The sequence below is a fragment of the Aquarana catesbeiana genome, linkage group LG04 (genome assembly GCF_042186555.1).
Source record: "Aquarana catesbeiana isolate 2022-GZ linkage group LG04, ASM4218655v1, whole genome shotgun sequence".
Classification (NCBI taxonomy): domain Eukaryota; kingdom Metazoa; phylum Chordata; class Amphibia; order Anura; family Ranidae; genus Aquarana; species Aquarana catesbeiana.
Genome location: NC_133327.1, coordinates 479,307,113 through 479,320,923, shown reverse-complemented (window position 1 = coordinate 479,320,923; position 13,811 = coordinate 479,307,113). Strand labels below are relative to the sequence as shown.

At 43.1% G+C, this 13,811-nt stretch overlaps 1 protein-coding gene across 4 annotated transcripts in view; it reads right to left on the bottom strand.

Annotated features, from left to right (window-relative positions):
• Positions 1-13,811, bottom strand: part of MTR (5-methyltetrahydrofolate-homocysteine methyltransferase) — a 1,497,716-nt gene that overhangs the window by 1,173,715 nt on the left and 310,190 nt on the right. For all 4 annotated transcript variants that reach the window (XM_073627630.1, XM_073627629.1, XM_073627631.1 and 1 more), the window contains one exon: positions 13,276-13,337. In XM_073627630.1, the coding sequence (XP_073483731.1) occupies positions 13,276-13,337 (62 nt within the window). The remainder of the gene's footprint in view (positions 1-13,275; positions 13,338-13,811) is intronic.

Below are 13,811 nucleotides of genomic sequence, written 5' to 3'. Positions count from 1 at the left end.
TAAAAAAAAAAAAAAAACCCTAAAAGGCAAAACACAGCTTTGTACAGATTGCTCACGTGGCAACAATGTATGAAATGAGCATATCAAGCCTTAGCTTCTCAGGGTCATTAGGAGATTTAGAAGGATTCAGAAAAGAACTTACAATTAAATAGTGGACTACCCCATACAGATCACAAATGATTGCTGTCAGTGAAGGTTATGAAGCAATGAGAAGGTGTCAGCATTGGGCAATCTGCAGCCAAGTAATCAGTATGCTGGACAGGTGTGCCCATCAACTGACCCCTCGCCACATCACTAAGACCGAAAATCCCTGAAAGCCTGCCACCGATGCCCGCCTGCTGAGCTAACGGGTACAACCCTGAAAGCCCCGATACTGCGTGCTTGCAAAGAATGTCAGCTCGTTCCAAACGTCCATGCATTAAATCAGTGAAGAGATCGTTATAACTGTAGTGATTAGGTTAAGCATACAATTTAAATAACCTTTAAAAACATCAGACAAAACGCTACTTTGTAAGGACCGCTCACATCGCAATAATACATAAAAGGAACATGAGCATATCAAGCCTCAGATTCTTAGGGCCCACTGGAAGTTGAGAAATTCAGCAAGTTTGTATTGCAGTAGCTCAGAACAGCCACCCCCCGGGAATCCAGTTCCAGTTGACAGTCAGCTAGGTAATGAGAGAGCTTAGGATCCATAGTATATGAACTAAGGGAGAGAAGCCAGAGTAAGGTGGTTCACAGATGTTCATGCGAGTCCCACTGGGATTGTGGACAAGTTAGATAGGGAAAACTCAGTCTAAAAGCAGTTATGGTCCCTTGTAAGAAGAGGAAGGAGGAGGAAGCAAGGAGGGTTCGTTGTAAAAGCCATTGCAGAGAAGGTCTCGGGCTACCTCGTTCTTCTCTGTGACGTGGATGGGTAGAGGCAGCCTGGGAGCGGCGTTTTCTCCCACGCTGATCAGTAGTGGAAAAAGCACTGTACCATTCAGGCAGGTCAACCATGGGGATCTCCAGTGTCTCGCAGAAATCTTGGAGGTCTTCTGGCATCCTTAGGGAGGCAGATCCAAGAATGGAGTGGAGGCAGAAAGGGAAGCGCCATCTGTACGTTATCCCCCTAGTGCGGAGAAGTTCCAGTAACAAGCGCAAGGCCTGGCGGTCTGCAAAGTGATATTGGATTGAAGTCCTGGAATTAATTTCAGAGCCACTAAAAAGGATCTGGTCTTTCTCCCTTGCCTTACACAAGATTGCCTCCTAAAAAAGATAACTGACTAGGCAGCATATAACATTCCGAAGCGGGTCGGTCTTTCTTCCCTGTGGCTATAGGGGCCCTATGTGCCTGCTCGTACTCAATGGGGGTATCAGCTGGCCTGTCCAAGAAGCTCATTAAAACAGGGTTGTAACCGCCAATTCCAATGCTTGGGGTTCAATGGATTCAGGGAGACCACGGACCCAAAGGTTGTGCCTCCTCCCCCGATTGTCAAGTACTCTATATGCATCTCGATGAGATGGGCAACGTGGGAGTCGGAGGTACTTTGCAGTTGCTTAATGGCAGAATCCTGCAGTGTGGCAGCCTTCTCTGTCTCACTGAGCCTTGTCACAACTGAGGCGGAGTTCAGAGATAGCAGATCCGAGCATAGACTTGATGTCAGTGGCTACAGTTTGTAGGTCTGGAAGACTTGGAAGAGGTGAAGCAGTAGCTCCGAGAGACTTACTGGTCCCCGTCACAGCATCCGAGACACTGCCAGGCAAGCAGGCCATGGGAGAGGTGAAGGGCGCATAGCACTCTGAGTGCTGGGTCCGGAACAAAGCCAGAATGTTGTCACTTAACTGAGTGCCCGAGTCCCATGGGGTCCGTTTCGCAGATGCACTGTGGCCAGATCTCACCATTTTTGCGGGGTTTGAAGGCGCATGAAGGGTAGAATTATTGTCTCGACATGCAGAGTATTCTCTTCAAGTGGCCATCTCAGACCAAAGCTAGACCACGCCCCACAGTTGTGTTTTTCACCACCCCGCCCTGTGTCCTGACTAGTGATTGGGTGGGATCTTGTATCGTTCTGTCACCGGGCAAGGGAAGCTTATACGATGGACATACTGCTCTTAAGTATCGTGGTCCATCACACACTTTATTTGGATTACCTCCTGGCCTTAAATGCCATGTTAAGGCCTCTATCACTGCAAGCGAGACTTGCTACTTTTTGGACCTCCTGAATCCTGACTCAGGACCCTTCCCCATTTCCCTAATCAATGCTGAACTTGCCCGCTTTTTTTTTACTAATATCCCCTAGACCACATTTATGAGGATTTATAGAACCTTATTTTAAAGCCCTCCTCTGGCTCTTATAATACTGTACCTTACTTGAAATGCTTGCTCCATTGCCCCTACAAGCCAGGATACCTAGCCCCAATACTCTGTATCCTAGACATTTGCTCAGTGTTACCATGTTAGCGGAGGACAGCTGTGGCGTCCCCCCACCTCCCCCCCCAACCACAATGACTGGATTCTATGTGCTCACAATAATTCCCCAATTTTTTTTGTTTCTTCTCTTTTTCATTGGACTCTCCCTCTATCTTTCTTCATAGCACTGTGAATGTTGCTAAATGCGCCTGTGTTTACGTGTAGACAGGATGACCCACAGGATCTCTCTCCTGCTGCTTTTCCTCCAAGATTGCCCAAGTGATGCTGCAGGTAGAGGTAGCACTACTACAAAACTCATTTCACACATAATACTCAATTTTCTCCTTTGAGAGAGCTCCGGCCCTGAGCTAGACTCCCAAACGCAATACTCATACAGGCCCATCCACATCACCCATACCTGATCCTGTAGGACGCCTTTGCTATGCTGACCAGAGAGTACTTCAGCGTTTGGTATTAAAATCAGGATACAAATAGCTTATGTGTGTCAATTGTGGATTACTTTATTCTGAGATCTAGGGATCTCAGAATAACGCAATCAAGAATTTATAGATCACAACAACATCCCAAGCATCTGGGCTCTGGGGGCCCTGCAGTCTCACAGGGATCAGGGAAATTTTTTGGAAAAATAGTATAATCTATTAAGCACTCTACTCTCCAGAGATTTCTCAGATACAAAGTTACTCCTAAAGTGCTACAAGGCATAACCATTTAAATGTGTGATGTTACTTTTTCTCTTTAATAGCGACATAAGCAGTTCCAAACAATTTTGAACTATGATTGCAGAGTTGAAATAAAAAAAGCATGGAATCCACTTTTCATAGGTTTCCAATGGCAATGTATGTTGTTCATTACCGATTCGTCAATTTGACAGGATACCTCCTAAGCTCAAAAATATCAAAGTAAAAAATTGATAATGATGGAACAAAGATGTCCTAAAGGAGCAAATGGGAGGATCAATCACGGAATATCTATTTGGAAAAATTGCTTTATTAAAGTTACAAATATAAACCTCCAGAACACCCAGCAATAAAAACACATACAGAAAAAATTACAACGTTGTCACAATATGGCGCCAATCTCAAGGCCCCACACATACACACATGCATAGACCAGCTAAAGAAAGGAAAGAATGGTGCTGCTATAACTAAAGCCAATGTAAATACTTAGTCCTGTATGGTCAAAGATAGCAAACTAATGCTGCATGTCCATGTAACAGGCTTATGCAATTATTGTTTAGAGAAATTGCCTTAGTAGGCAAGTCGAACATATAAGGCTGTAATGGGAGTCCGTAGCCTATATTGTAGTAAGAATCAAACAGCTTGTGATGGTTTCAACAGCCAGTTGGATATTGAATATATAGCATCAAAAAAGGTCACTGAGTGGATAGAGGATGATTCCGACCAGTCAAATAGGGATAAGCTGGTTATAGAGCATATTATATATGCATGTATTGACTTCACAGTCCCTTGACCAAATATGACACATCAAGCAGTGCTCAATTTTAGGATATGTCTACTGAGTATCAACAAGAATCAGAGGGGAGGTCAGGGGGAGGATAGAGGGGAGAAAGAAAAGATGCAATTTGCCCGAGGGCTCTCACCACTCCGGAATTATGGCTGCAATGGGCGTTGTACAAGGAGCCTGTTCCCCTCGGAGGTCATTCTGCAGATAAATGCTGAATCAGCATGTGAATGAACGCTGGCGAGGTTCCGTCAGCATGTTGCAACGGCCATCTGGTGTAGTGCGTCAATGCTCAAAAACATCCGGTCATGTGTCGGGTATGCTGGCTATGGTGGCCAGCGAGTAAAAGCAAAGCAGGCTTATCCAGTCTGGCCAAGCGGAATTGGCGCTACAATGTTATCTCACACACTTGCTGGAATGCATGGTGGAGCGTGGGGCGGAGATGGCACTGCCTATGTCAACACGTTTGGCACATGTGACTGTGTGCTTCCTCAGGACGCATGACGCAAGTTATCTCCGTCATTTTAAAAGGGACAAATGTCCAATCGGTGTCAATTACATCAAAATTTAATTTTGAAGCCATCTTGTGGTGACAAGTCATATTGCAGCGATTAAAAAACAGGAAAAAAAATTGAGAAAGTGTGAAAAAAAGATGCGTACTGACAAAATGGAAATACATTGTACAACCATAGCAGATCTGCACGGGATGAAGGTATGAGTCTGAATCAACAATGGATAGCCAGGTGAAGACAGTTAGCTTCAGAATGATTAGCTTAGCCCAATTGCTTGGATGACAATTTAGGTAGTGGGGTAAATTCTTAATAGATTATGGCTCAAGGAAAACTGAGGCTTAACTCATTATTCAGTCCTTTAGGCTGGAGAGTATCCAGCCTAAATATCAAGGATTTTTCTTTCCTCAATAGGACTGTGTCAAAGTCATCTCTAGGTTCAGGGCATAAAACCCCCTGACCCTCAGGCCAGTAGAATTCCCACCATGGCATTGTATAAAAAGTGTTGGGCCACGGGAGTGTCTTTTTGCCTTATACTCTTTAGGTATTCACCGAACCTGATTCAAAGTTGACGTTTGGTTTACCAAAGTAACTTTTTTGCACGGGCACTCCAGATTATAGAGAACCCGCATTGTGGCACAGTTGATAAACTGTTTAACCACTTACAGACCGCCTCACGCCGATATACATCCTAAATTTGAAGAGGAATAGGGTGGGTTATGGCAGCAGCTAGCTGCCATAACCCCGGTATCCTCTTCTTCGGCCGGCGGTCCACTTTCAGATAAAAGTGGTCTCTGTAGCGGATTCGCCGTGAGATCACTTTTATCAGCCATGGGAGAGGGGCTCCCCCTTCCCGCCGCGCTCCGTTGCCCTCCGGCGCGTACAGGAGCCATAGGCAGAGGCGATCGGATGTTCTCCCTTGCTGAATATGGAGACGAGTGAGGGGAAGATGGCCCCCACCCATCTCCACACCATTGCAGGGCGGAAGCGACATCAAATTGTCACTTCCGCCCATAGCGCTTAAAAGGGCCATTTTTATTTTTTAGTTTTTTTTAAAATAAGTAAATGCATTTTAGTGTAAATATGATATCTGAGGTCTTTTTGACCCCAGATCTCATATTTAGGAGGTCCTGTCATGCTTTTTTATATTACAAAGGATGTTTACATTCCTTGTAAAAGGAATAAAAGTGACTTTAACAGAACAGTGTAAAAATAAAAAGTAAAATAAAAAAAAATTTTAAACATGCCCCGTCGAGCTTGCGTGCAGAAGTGAACACATACGTGAGTAGAGCCCGCATATGAAAACGGTGTTCAAATCACACATGTGAGGTATCGCCATGATCGGTTGAGTGAGAGCAATAATTCTAGCCCTAGACTACCTCTAACTCAAAACATGCAACCTGTAGAATTTTTTAAACATTGCCTATGGAGATTAAGGGTAAAAGTTTGTCACCATTCCACAAGCGGCCGCAATTTTGAAGCATGACATGTTGGGTATTAATTGACTTGGCGTAACATTATCTTTCACAATATAAAAAAAAAATGGGCTAACTTTACTGTTGTCATTTTTTAATTAAAAAAGTGTATATTTTCCAAAAAAAGTGTGCTAATAAGACCGCTGCGCAAATACGGTGTGACAAAGTATTGCAACGACCATTTTATTCTCTAGGGTGTTAGAAAAAAAAAGTATAATGTTTGGGGGTTCTAAGTAATTTTCTAGCAAAAAAAAAAAAAAAAAAAAAAAAACGTTTTTTAACTTGTAAACAAATCTCAAAAGGAGGCTCGGTCCTCAAGTGGTTATTCTCATATTCATGACTTCTTTCAGAATCGGTGAAGACCCTTGAGTGTTCAACATAGCTACACATCCCACAATGGCCACAGGGGTACATGCCTTTTAGTCTGGGCAGATCAATAAGCCATTCTCTATTTTGTGGGCAGGTAAACTCAGATTGGACCAATGTGTCATTTAAATTTCTTGCTCGTCTCGCCACCATATGGGTCCTAGAGCCAACAATATCCTCCATGCCCTTGGAGCGTATCAGGATGTGCCAATGATCCTGCATGATCTTGCCAACCTGATCCCACTGTGCACCATATTGTGTTATTAATCTTATAGGTCCCTCAGGTGCATTGGTTGTCCTATCTCGGGTCAATAGGAGGTTGGCCCTAGTTCTTTGCCCCGCAATTTTCCTAGCTCTTCTAAGTACTCGATGGGGATAGCCTCTTTCCCTGAAGCATCGATAAAGTAAATCAGATACATATCGATAGTCCTCGGTGGAGCAGTTCCTCCGTATCTTGAGCAACTGTCCCACCGGGATCCAAAGAATAAGTGGTTTAGGGTGATGGCTGTCTGCTAAGAGGAGAGTGTTGGCTGCTGTATTTTTCGTATAGGTTTTAGTTACCAGTTTACCCCTCTCTAGTTTAACCACTTCCATACCGGGCCTATTTTGGCACTCCTCTCCTACATGTAAAAATCATAATTTTTTTACTAGAAAATTACTCAGAACCCCCAAACATTATATATGTTTTTTAGCAGACACCCTAGGGAATAAAATGGCGGTTGTTGCAACTTTTTATGCAGCACGGTATTTGCACAACAATTTTTCAAATGTGTTTCATGAATTAAAAAACAAAAACAGCAGAGTTAGCCCAATTTTTTGTATAATGTGAAAGATGATGTTACGCCGAGTAAATATATACCCAACATGTCATGCTTTAAAATTGCGCACACTCATGGAATGGCGCCAAACTTCGGTACTTAAAAATCTCCATAGGCAATGCTTTAAATTTTTTTTACAGGTTACCAGTTTAGAGTTACAGAGCAGGTGTAGTGGTAGAATTGTTGCTCTCGCTCTAACGCATGCGGCGATACCTCACGTGTGCGGTTTGAATGACGTTTACATATGTGGGCGGGACTTACATGTGAGTTTGCTTCTGTGCGCTTTAAAAAAATAAATAAATGTATTATTCTACTTTATTTTATTTTTCACTTTTATTCCTATTACAGGGAATGTAAACATCCCTTGTAATAGGAATAGTGTGTGACAGATCCTCTATGGAGAGATGTGGGGTCTAATAGAACCCACATCTCTCCTTCAGGCTGGAAAGCTTGAGATAAAAAAAAAAAAAAAAAAAAAAACGATCCCATGCTTTAAAGCCACAATCGCGGCTTTGTCTACAACGTCATAACGTTGAGCCCGGGTCTGTCGGTCATAGAGATGACTGGTGACGATCTGTTCACCAGAAATCTCTATGCTAGTCATCCGAAGCGGCAGATTCTTTCTCTGAGTCCCCAATGGCACGGGAGAGCCCGGAGAAGCACCGGAGGGCGGCAGGGGGGGGGGGGATGTCTTCTCTGGTCGCCTGTAAGAACCATCAAGTGGCGGAACTGCTGCCATGATCATTCTTACGGTGTACAGAATTGCCAGCTCTAAAAGATGATATCTAAATGATGCCTGTAGCTGCAGCTATCATTCAGATATCCCCACTGAAAGTCAAAGACGTCATATGACGTCCTTGGGTTGGAAGTGGTTAATAGAGAGGTCAAGGAAGGAGACCTCATGGCAATCTACCACATAGAGTAAGTATGTTCCGAGTATTGCAGCCAAGTTCATCCATGAATTCCAGCAATTCAATTCTGGAAATCTCCCAAACAATCAAGATATCGTTGATGTACCTTAGCCAGGTGCATAGCTGTTAGTAATTATATCCCAGGATTAGGAAGAAATTATGTTTTAGTGCCAATTCAAGGAGCTCAATAACTAACTCATTTTGAGCCCCCATAGTGGGAAATTTTTCCTCCAAAAAATGGTAAACAGCAGAGATACCCCATTTATGTGGTTTAGATGTATATAATGCCTCTACGTCAATCCCAACGAGGACGTCGTCCCTGGGAAAGGCCAAACACTCAATTTTGTTGAGTAAATCACCAGTATTACATACAAGGGTAATGTATTAACCAGAGCCTTAATAAGGGAGTCTATGTATTTGCTGACCCGTTCAAGTGGGCCCCTGATTGCAGATACTATTGGGCATTCCGGGGGGTCCTCCTGGTTTTTATGGATCTTTGGAATGACGTAAAAGGTCGGGGTATTATAGTCACCCACTTTTAAACAGTTCAGCTCTTTTTTAGTAAGTAAATCGGCCTCAAAGGCCCACTGGAGTTGATCATTAATAAGCCTGACTAATGATGGAAAAGGGTTGTGATCCAGCTTACTATAGGTGGATTTATCCGTTAGTAAGCGACGTACCTTATATTTCTCAGTGGATAGAAGGACCACATTACCTTCTTTGTCACTTGGTTTAATGACTAGTCTCTGCATTCTGGAGTTATTTAAATACTAAATGTTCATCTAAGGAAAGATCAGTGACATTCACTGTCCAGTTAACCTTATTAAGGTCCCCCTGGACCAGATCCATAAAAACACCTAGCCACTTATTCTTCTGGAACTGAGGCATGGATGTCGATCTGATATTAAGATTAGGGTTCCTTCTCCAGAGTGTTGTATCTGTGGATTCATCATCCTCCGATGATGGTCCAGCCTCTTCTAATACTAATACTGACACCAAGTGGTCAAAGGCTACTCTGTTTGACTAGTTTCCTCAATGGGATCATCGATGGCCTGTTTCCCAGAGTACAGCGGCTTATAATATAGTCTTCTCAGGAATAGGCAGAGGTCCTTGTAGACCTCAAAGTGATTCATCCTGGATGTAGGTGAGAAGGACATTCCCTTTTGTTTGGAGGTCAAGGTGTCAATCTTTCAGATTTTCAACTTGAAGACAAACAACCTTCATGTCATCAAAGGTGGTGGTGTCTAGTGTAAGATTATTTAATGGGAGTGCTTCTGGCTCCTGGCAGTGGTACAGTCCACTTTCCTGGAGTCCACTACCTTCTTGTATCTTCCTCTCCCTTTTCCTCCTTCTGCTTTGCCTCTTTTTAGGATACCCCTGGATTGAGGAGGATCCTCTAGTTCCAGTAGATCATTCTCTAAAAAAGTGACAGAGCGATGTAATTAATCTTCACTACCAGAGGATTGTATACCAACACTAGTATCGGGTCGTGAGGGAGGTCTGCAACATCGGGACCAGCTTCTGTCGCCTCTAGTGGTGAGGTCAAAGATGTCCGCCCTAGACCAGTCGTCCAGGTCCCTCTTGAATTTGGACTGTTAGTTATTTTTACGTTTTTTGTGTTTTATTAATTTCTTTGAGGTCATTAAATTTGTCAGTCAGGCATATCCTTAAGGGGTTCAAGTTTACCACTGCTCTCAGCGATTTGTGTTTGTAATGTTAGTAACTGCTCCTTCTCCCCCTCTAAGTTTCATAACCTCTAGCCCATGGACGGTTTCCTCCATTTACGGAGGAACCTCTATTTTTAAAGGAGTGGCAGGGACCACGTCCTGACGAAGCGCACGGTCACTTGTGTGAAACACGTTGATGTAGGCAGTGCCATCTCTGCTCCACCATGCATTCCAGCAAGTGTGCGAGATAACATTGTAGCGCCACTTTCGCTTGGACGGACTGGATAAGCCTGCTTCATATCTACTCACGGGCCACCGTAGCTAGCATACCAGACACATGACCGGATGTTTTTGAGCATTGACGCTCTACACCAGACGGCCGTTGCAACGCACTGATTGAACCTCACCAGCGTTTATTCGCATGCCGATTCAGAATTTATCTGCAGAATGATCTGCGAAGAGAATGGCTTCTTGTACAATGACCATTGCAGCCATCATTCCAGAGTGGTGAGAGCCCTCGGGCAACTTACATCTTCTTTCTCTCCTACTCCCTCCCCACTGATTCTTGTTGATATTCAGTGGACGTATCCTCAAATTAATCACTGCTCGTTGTGTCATATTTGGTCAAGGGACTGTGAAGCCAATACATGCATATATAATATGCTCTATAACCAGCTTATTCCTATATGACCGGTCTGAATCATCCTCTATCCACTCAATGACCTCTTTTTTGATGCTATATATTCACTATCCAACTGCCTTAAAACCATCACAAGCTGATTGATCCTTACTACAAAATAGGTTACGGACTTCCATTACAGCCTTATATGACTTATCTGCTAAGGCAATTTTTCTATACAATATTCGCATAAGCCCGTTACATCGATATGCAGCATGTATAGTTTGCTATCTTTGACCATACAGGACTAAGTATTTACATTGGCTTTAGTTACAGCAGCACCATTCTTTCCTTTCTTTAGCTGGCGTGTGTGTGTCCCTGAGATTGGCGTCATATTGTGACGTTGTTATTTTTTTCTGTATGTTTTTATTGCTGGGTGTTCTGGGGGGTTTATATTTGTAACTTTTATAAAGCAATTATTCAAATAGATATTCCGTGATAGATCCTCCCTTTTTGCTCCTTTGGGACATCTTTGTTCCTATCAATTTTTTACTATGATTGCACAGTTGCTTATGACCCCCATTGGATAGTGGGTCATGAATGACTTCACCTCATGGGAGGTGTCACGGTCCCTCGGAGGAGGAAAAGATGACTAACCCTGCTTGGTGCTCTTTACCAAGTACTATGTAACCACCTATTGTTTAAATCCACTTACAGTGGAATTCCTCTCACTAGACCCATGATCAAATATATACTGTACATTGGGGGACAATTACCCTTCAGTGATTAAGGGACCGATTAATTGACGATCCTTCAACCAAGACCCTACATGTAGATTGTCTATTGACTTAAGACCACTCTGAGTCACAATGTTACCTTCCTTTTTAAAATATAGATCCTCCCCAGTAGTCATTTTGTTCCCTAACCCTCCCCACCCTCCTACATTACTTATTTGAACCTACCATCTTTAGCAGCAGGAAAAAGCCCATGTTCACAGCAATCCCCACCATTACCCTCGAGCTAGAAGGGAAAGCTACTATATGTACAAGAGCTCATCTACGAATAGATTGCTTACATACTCACTGTAAGAGATGGTCAGAATTTACAATCTCACTGACAGGCCTTGCCTCACAGGGAACAGTTTAGCCTGTTGGTCTCAGTTCATAACATTATTATGCTAAATCTGAGTTTTTCTTTTTTTTCTCGGTCATTTTTTTTTTTTTGTAGTAATTTGCTACACAAGTTATATGTTAATGTCTTTCAGTTCTAAGAAGGAGGATCTCTCCTGGTCCTCACTGTGCCCCTTTGGTCCTTACAGACTTGTCCACCACAGGCTTATTTTAATAAGAGATGCTCTTCATTTTTTTCTGTGCTGCTTTCCACTGACCACTTTGCCACTGTTCTCTTATCAGGTCCATCCTGGGATATCTGGAGACTGAAGATCTGATATAACTTCTGTTCCCATTGATTTCTTGGTCTGCGCCTGTCTGTCTGCGCAAGGTCTCCTGCTGGATGTTCTGGGCACCCCTCCTGTGACAGGTATTTTTTTTTATTGTGCTTGGCTTTGGAGATCTCATTCCACTAGATGTTACAGGCTGGCTCTTAGTTATCCATGGCTTCTGGGATGCTTGGCTGTGGGATTACTGTGGTCAGCTATAGAATGAGGGGAGTGCATCTTACCACCTCACTTGTTGACTGCTGGGGGTATCTCACTCTCTGGTTCAGCGGCAGGTTGGGACAAATCTGCTCTGATGCTGGCACTCAGGCTGCAGGACTGGCGGAGCTGTGCTGATATTCCTGTCACATGTGCTCTCTCTGCGCCATGTTCAGGTCCCACTCCTGTCTACCAGGATCTGCCACACTCCTTTTGCTTTCCTTTTCACCCTCCTTATTTTTCCAACCTACTCCCATCCGCTTTTTTTTCCCCTCCACCTCTTCCAATGGCCACCTTTCCCTCTTTCATGCTCAATGACTATTTATTCCAACGTTTAACCTGTGGACACTTATGAAAACTGTTCACAGTGAAGCAGTCACTTTTCTGAACCATACCGACAAAATGGACCAAATCAAGATCTATGAACATGCTACACTGAGTATCTAAAAACCCTTGATTGATATTATGCTACAAGTTATGCAACATAAATAGGATCTATACATATTATAGATTATCATTTTCAGTGCCTTCCATTGAGGAACTATTAAGACCTTGTTCTTTTCACTCACTACTGTTTGATGTGATTTGCTGCAACTTAAAGTAATTGAAAAAGCTACACAGTGGTGTAGTGGATAGCACCTCCGCCTAGCAGTAAGAAGGGTCGCTGGTTCGAATCCCAACCACGACACTACCTGCCTGCAGTTTGCATGTTTCCCTGTGCCTGCGTGGGTTTCCTCCGGGTACTCCGGTTTCCTCCCACACTCCAAAGACATGCTGGTAGGTTAATTGGATCCTGTCTAAATTGTCCTTAGTATGTGAGAGTTAGGGACCTTAGATTGTAAGCTCCTTGAGGGTAGGGACTGATGTGAATGTACAATGTATATGTAAAGCGCTGCGTAAATTGACGGCGCTATATAAGTAACTGAAATAATAATAATAATAAAAAAAAATAAGATAAAAAAACACACCAACAGGTTTATACTTGCCTGCTCTGTTCAATGAAATTGTGTATCCCCGAATCTCCTCTTCACGGGCCCCCGCTGGCACTCCTGACCCCTCTTTGACGAGTGCCCCTATAGAAAGCCGCTTTCTACAGAAGCACTCATGCAGGCTCACTCCTGAGCCTTGCTGTGTCTATAGCTCCCACTGCCTCAACAAAGATTGTGAGACCAGGAAGTGAGGGGAGAGAGGAACTTCAGAGGGGCACAGCGCTGGATCGAATGAGGGCTCAGGTAAGTAATGTTATTTTAAAACATTACACAATAAGGATCTGCAGAATGATTATTTTGCAGGGCAATTTATTCAAAATCTAAAAATCATCATGCACTACACAAAACAGTGGCCAGAAGCTGGAAATAGAGCACTGTATGACAGTTACATACCTTAATGTGCTTGGCAGTCACCTCTGGGGTCTCATCATAACCACCAAATGTGTTCGGCAGACCTATGGAATAATAAAGATTTATGATGTTAATGTATGTCAAAACAAGCATATTACCTAGATGCTTACCTATTATATGCTACCTATGCTTACCTGCCCAAAACTGAACTGCATGTTCCAGATGATGTCTTACTAATAATTTGTACATGGGCAAAATTGTGCCTCTCTGGAGTCAACACCTCTTTAATACAAGTATTTTACTAGCTTTAGAAACTGCAGTTCGGCATTGCAAGCTATTAGGTCTATGTGTGCAGTTATTTCCCAAGTGCATAATTTCAGGAACAAATGCACTAAAATTAATTTTAGTGTAAGCACACAATAGTATACCCAATTTTTTGGTGAAATATAAAAGATGGGGTTGCTATGAGTAAATAGACACCAAACATGAAGTTTGAAAATTTTGCATGCTCATGGAATCTCAAACTATGGTACCCAAACTTCTATATATGCAACACCTTTACATGTCATCAAATTAGA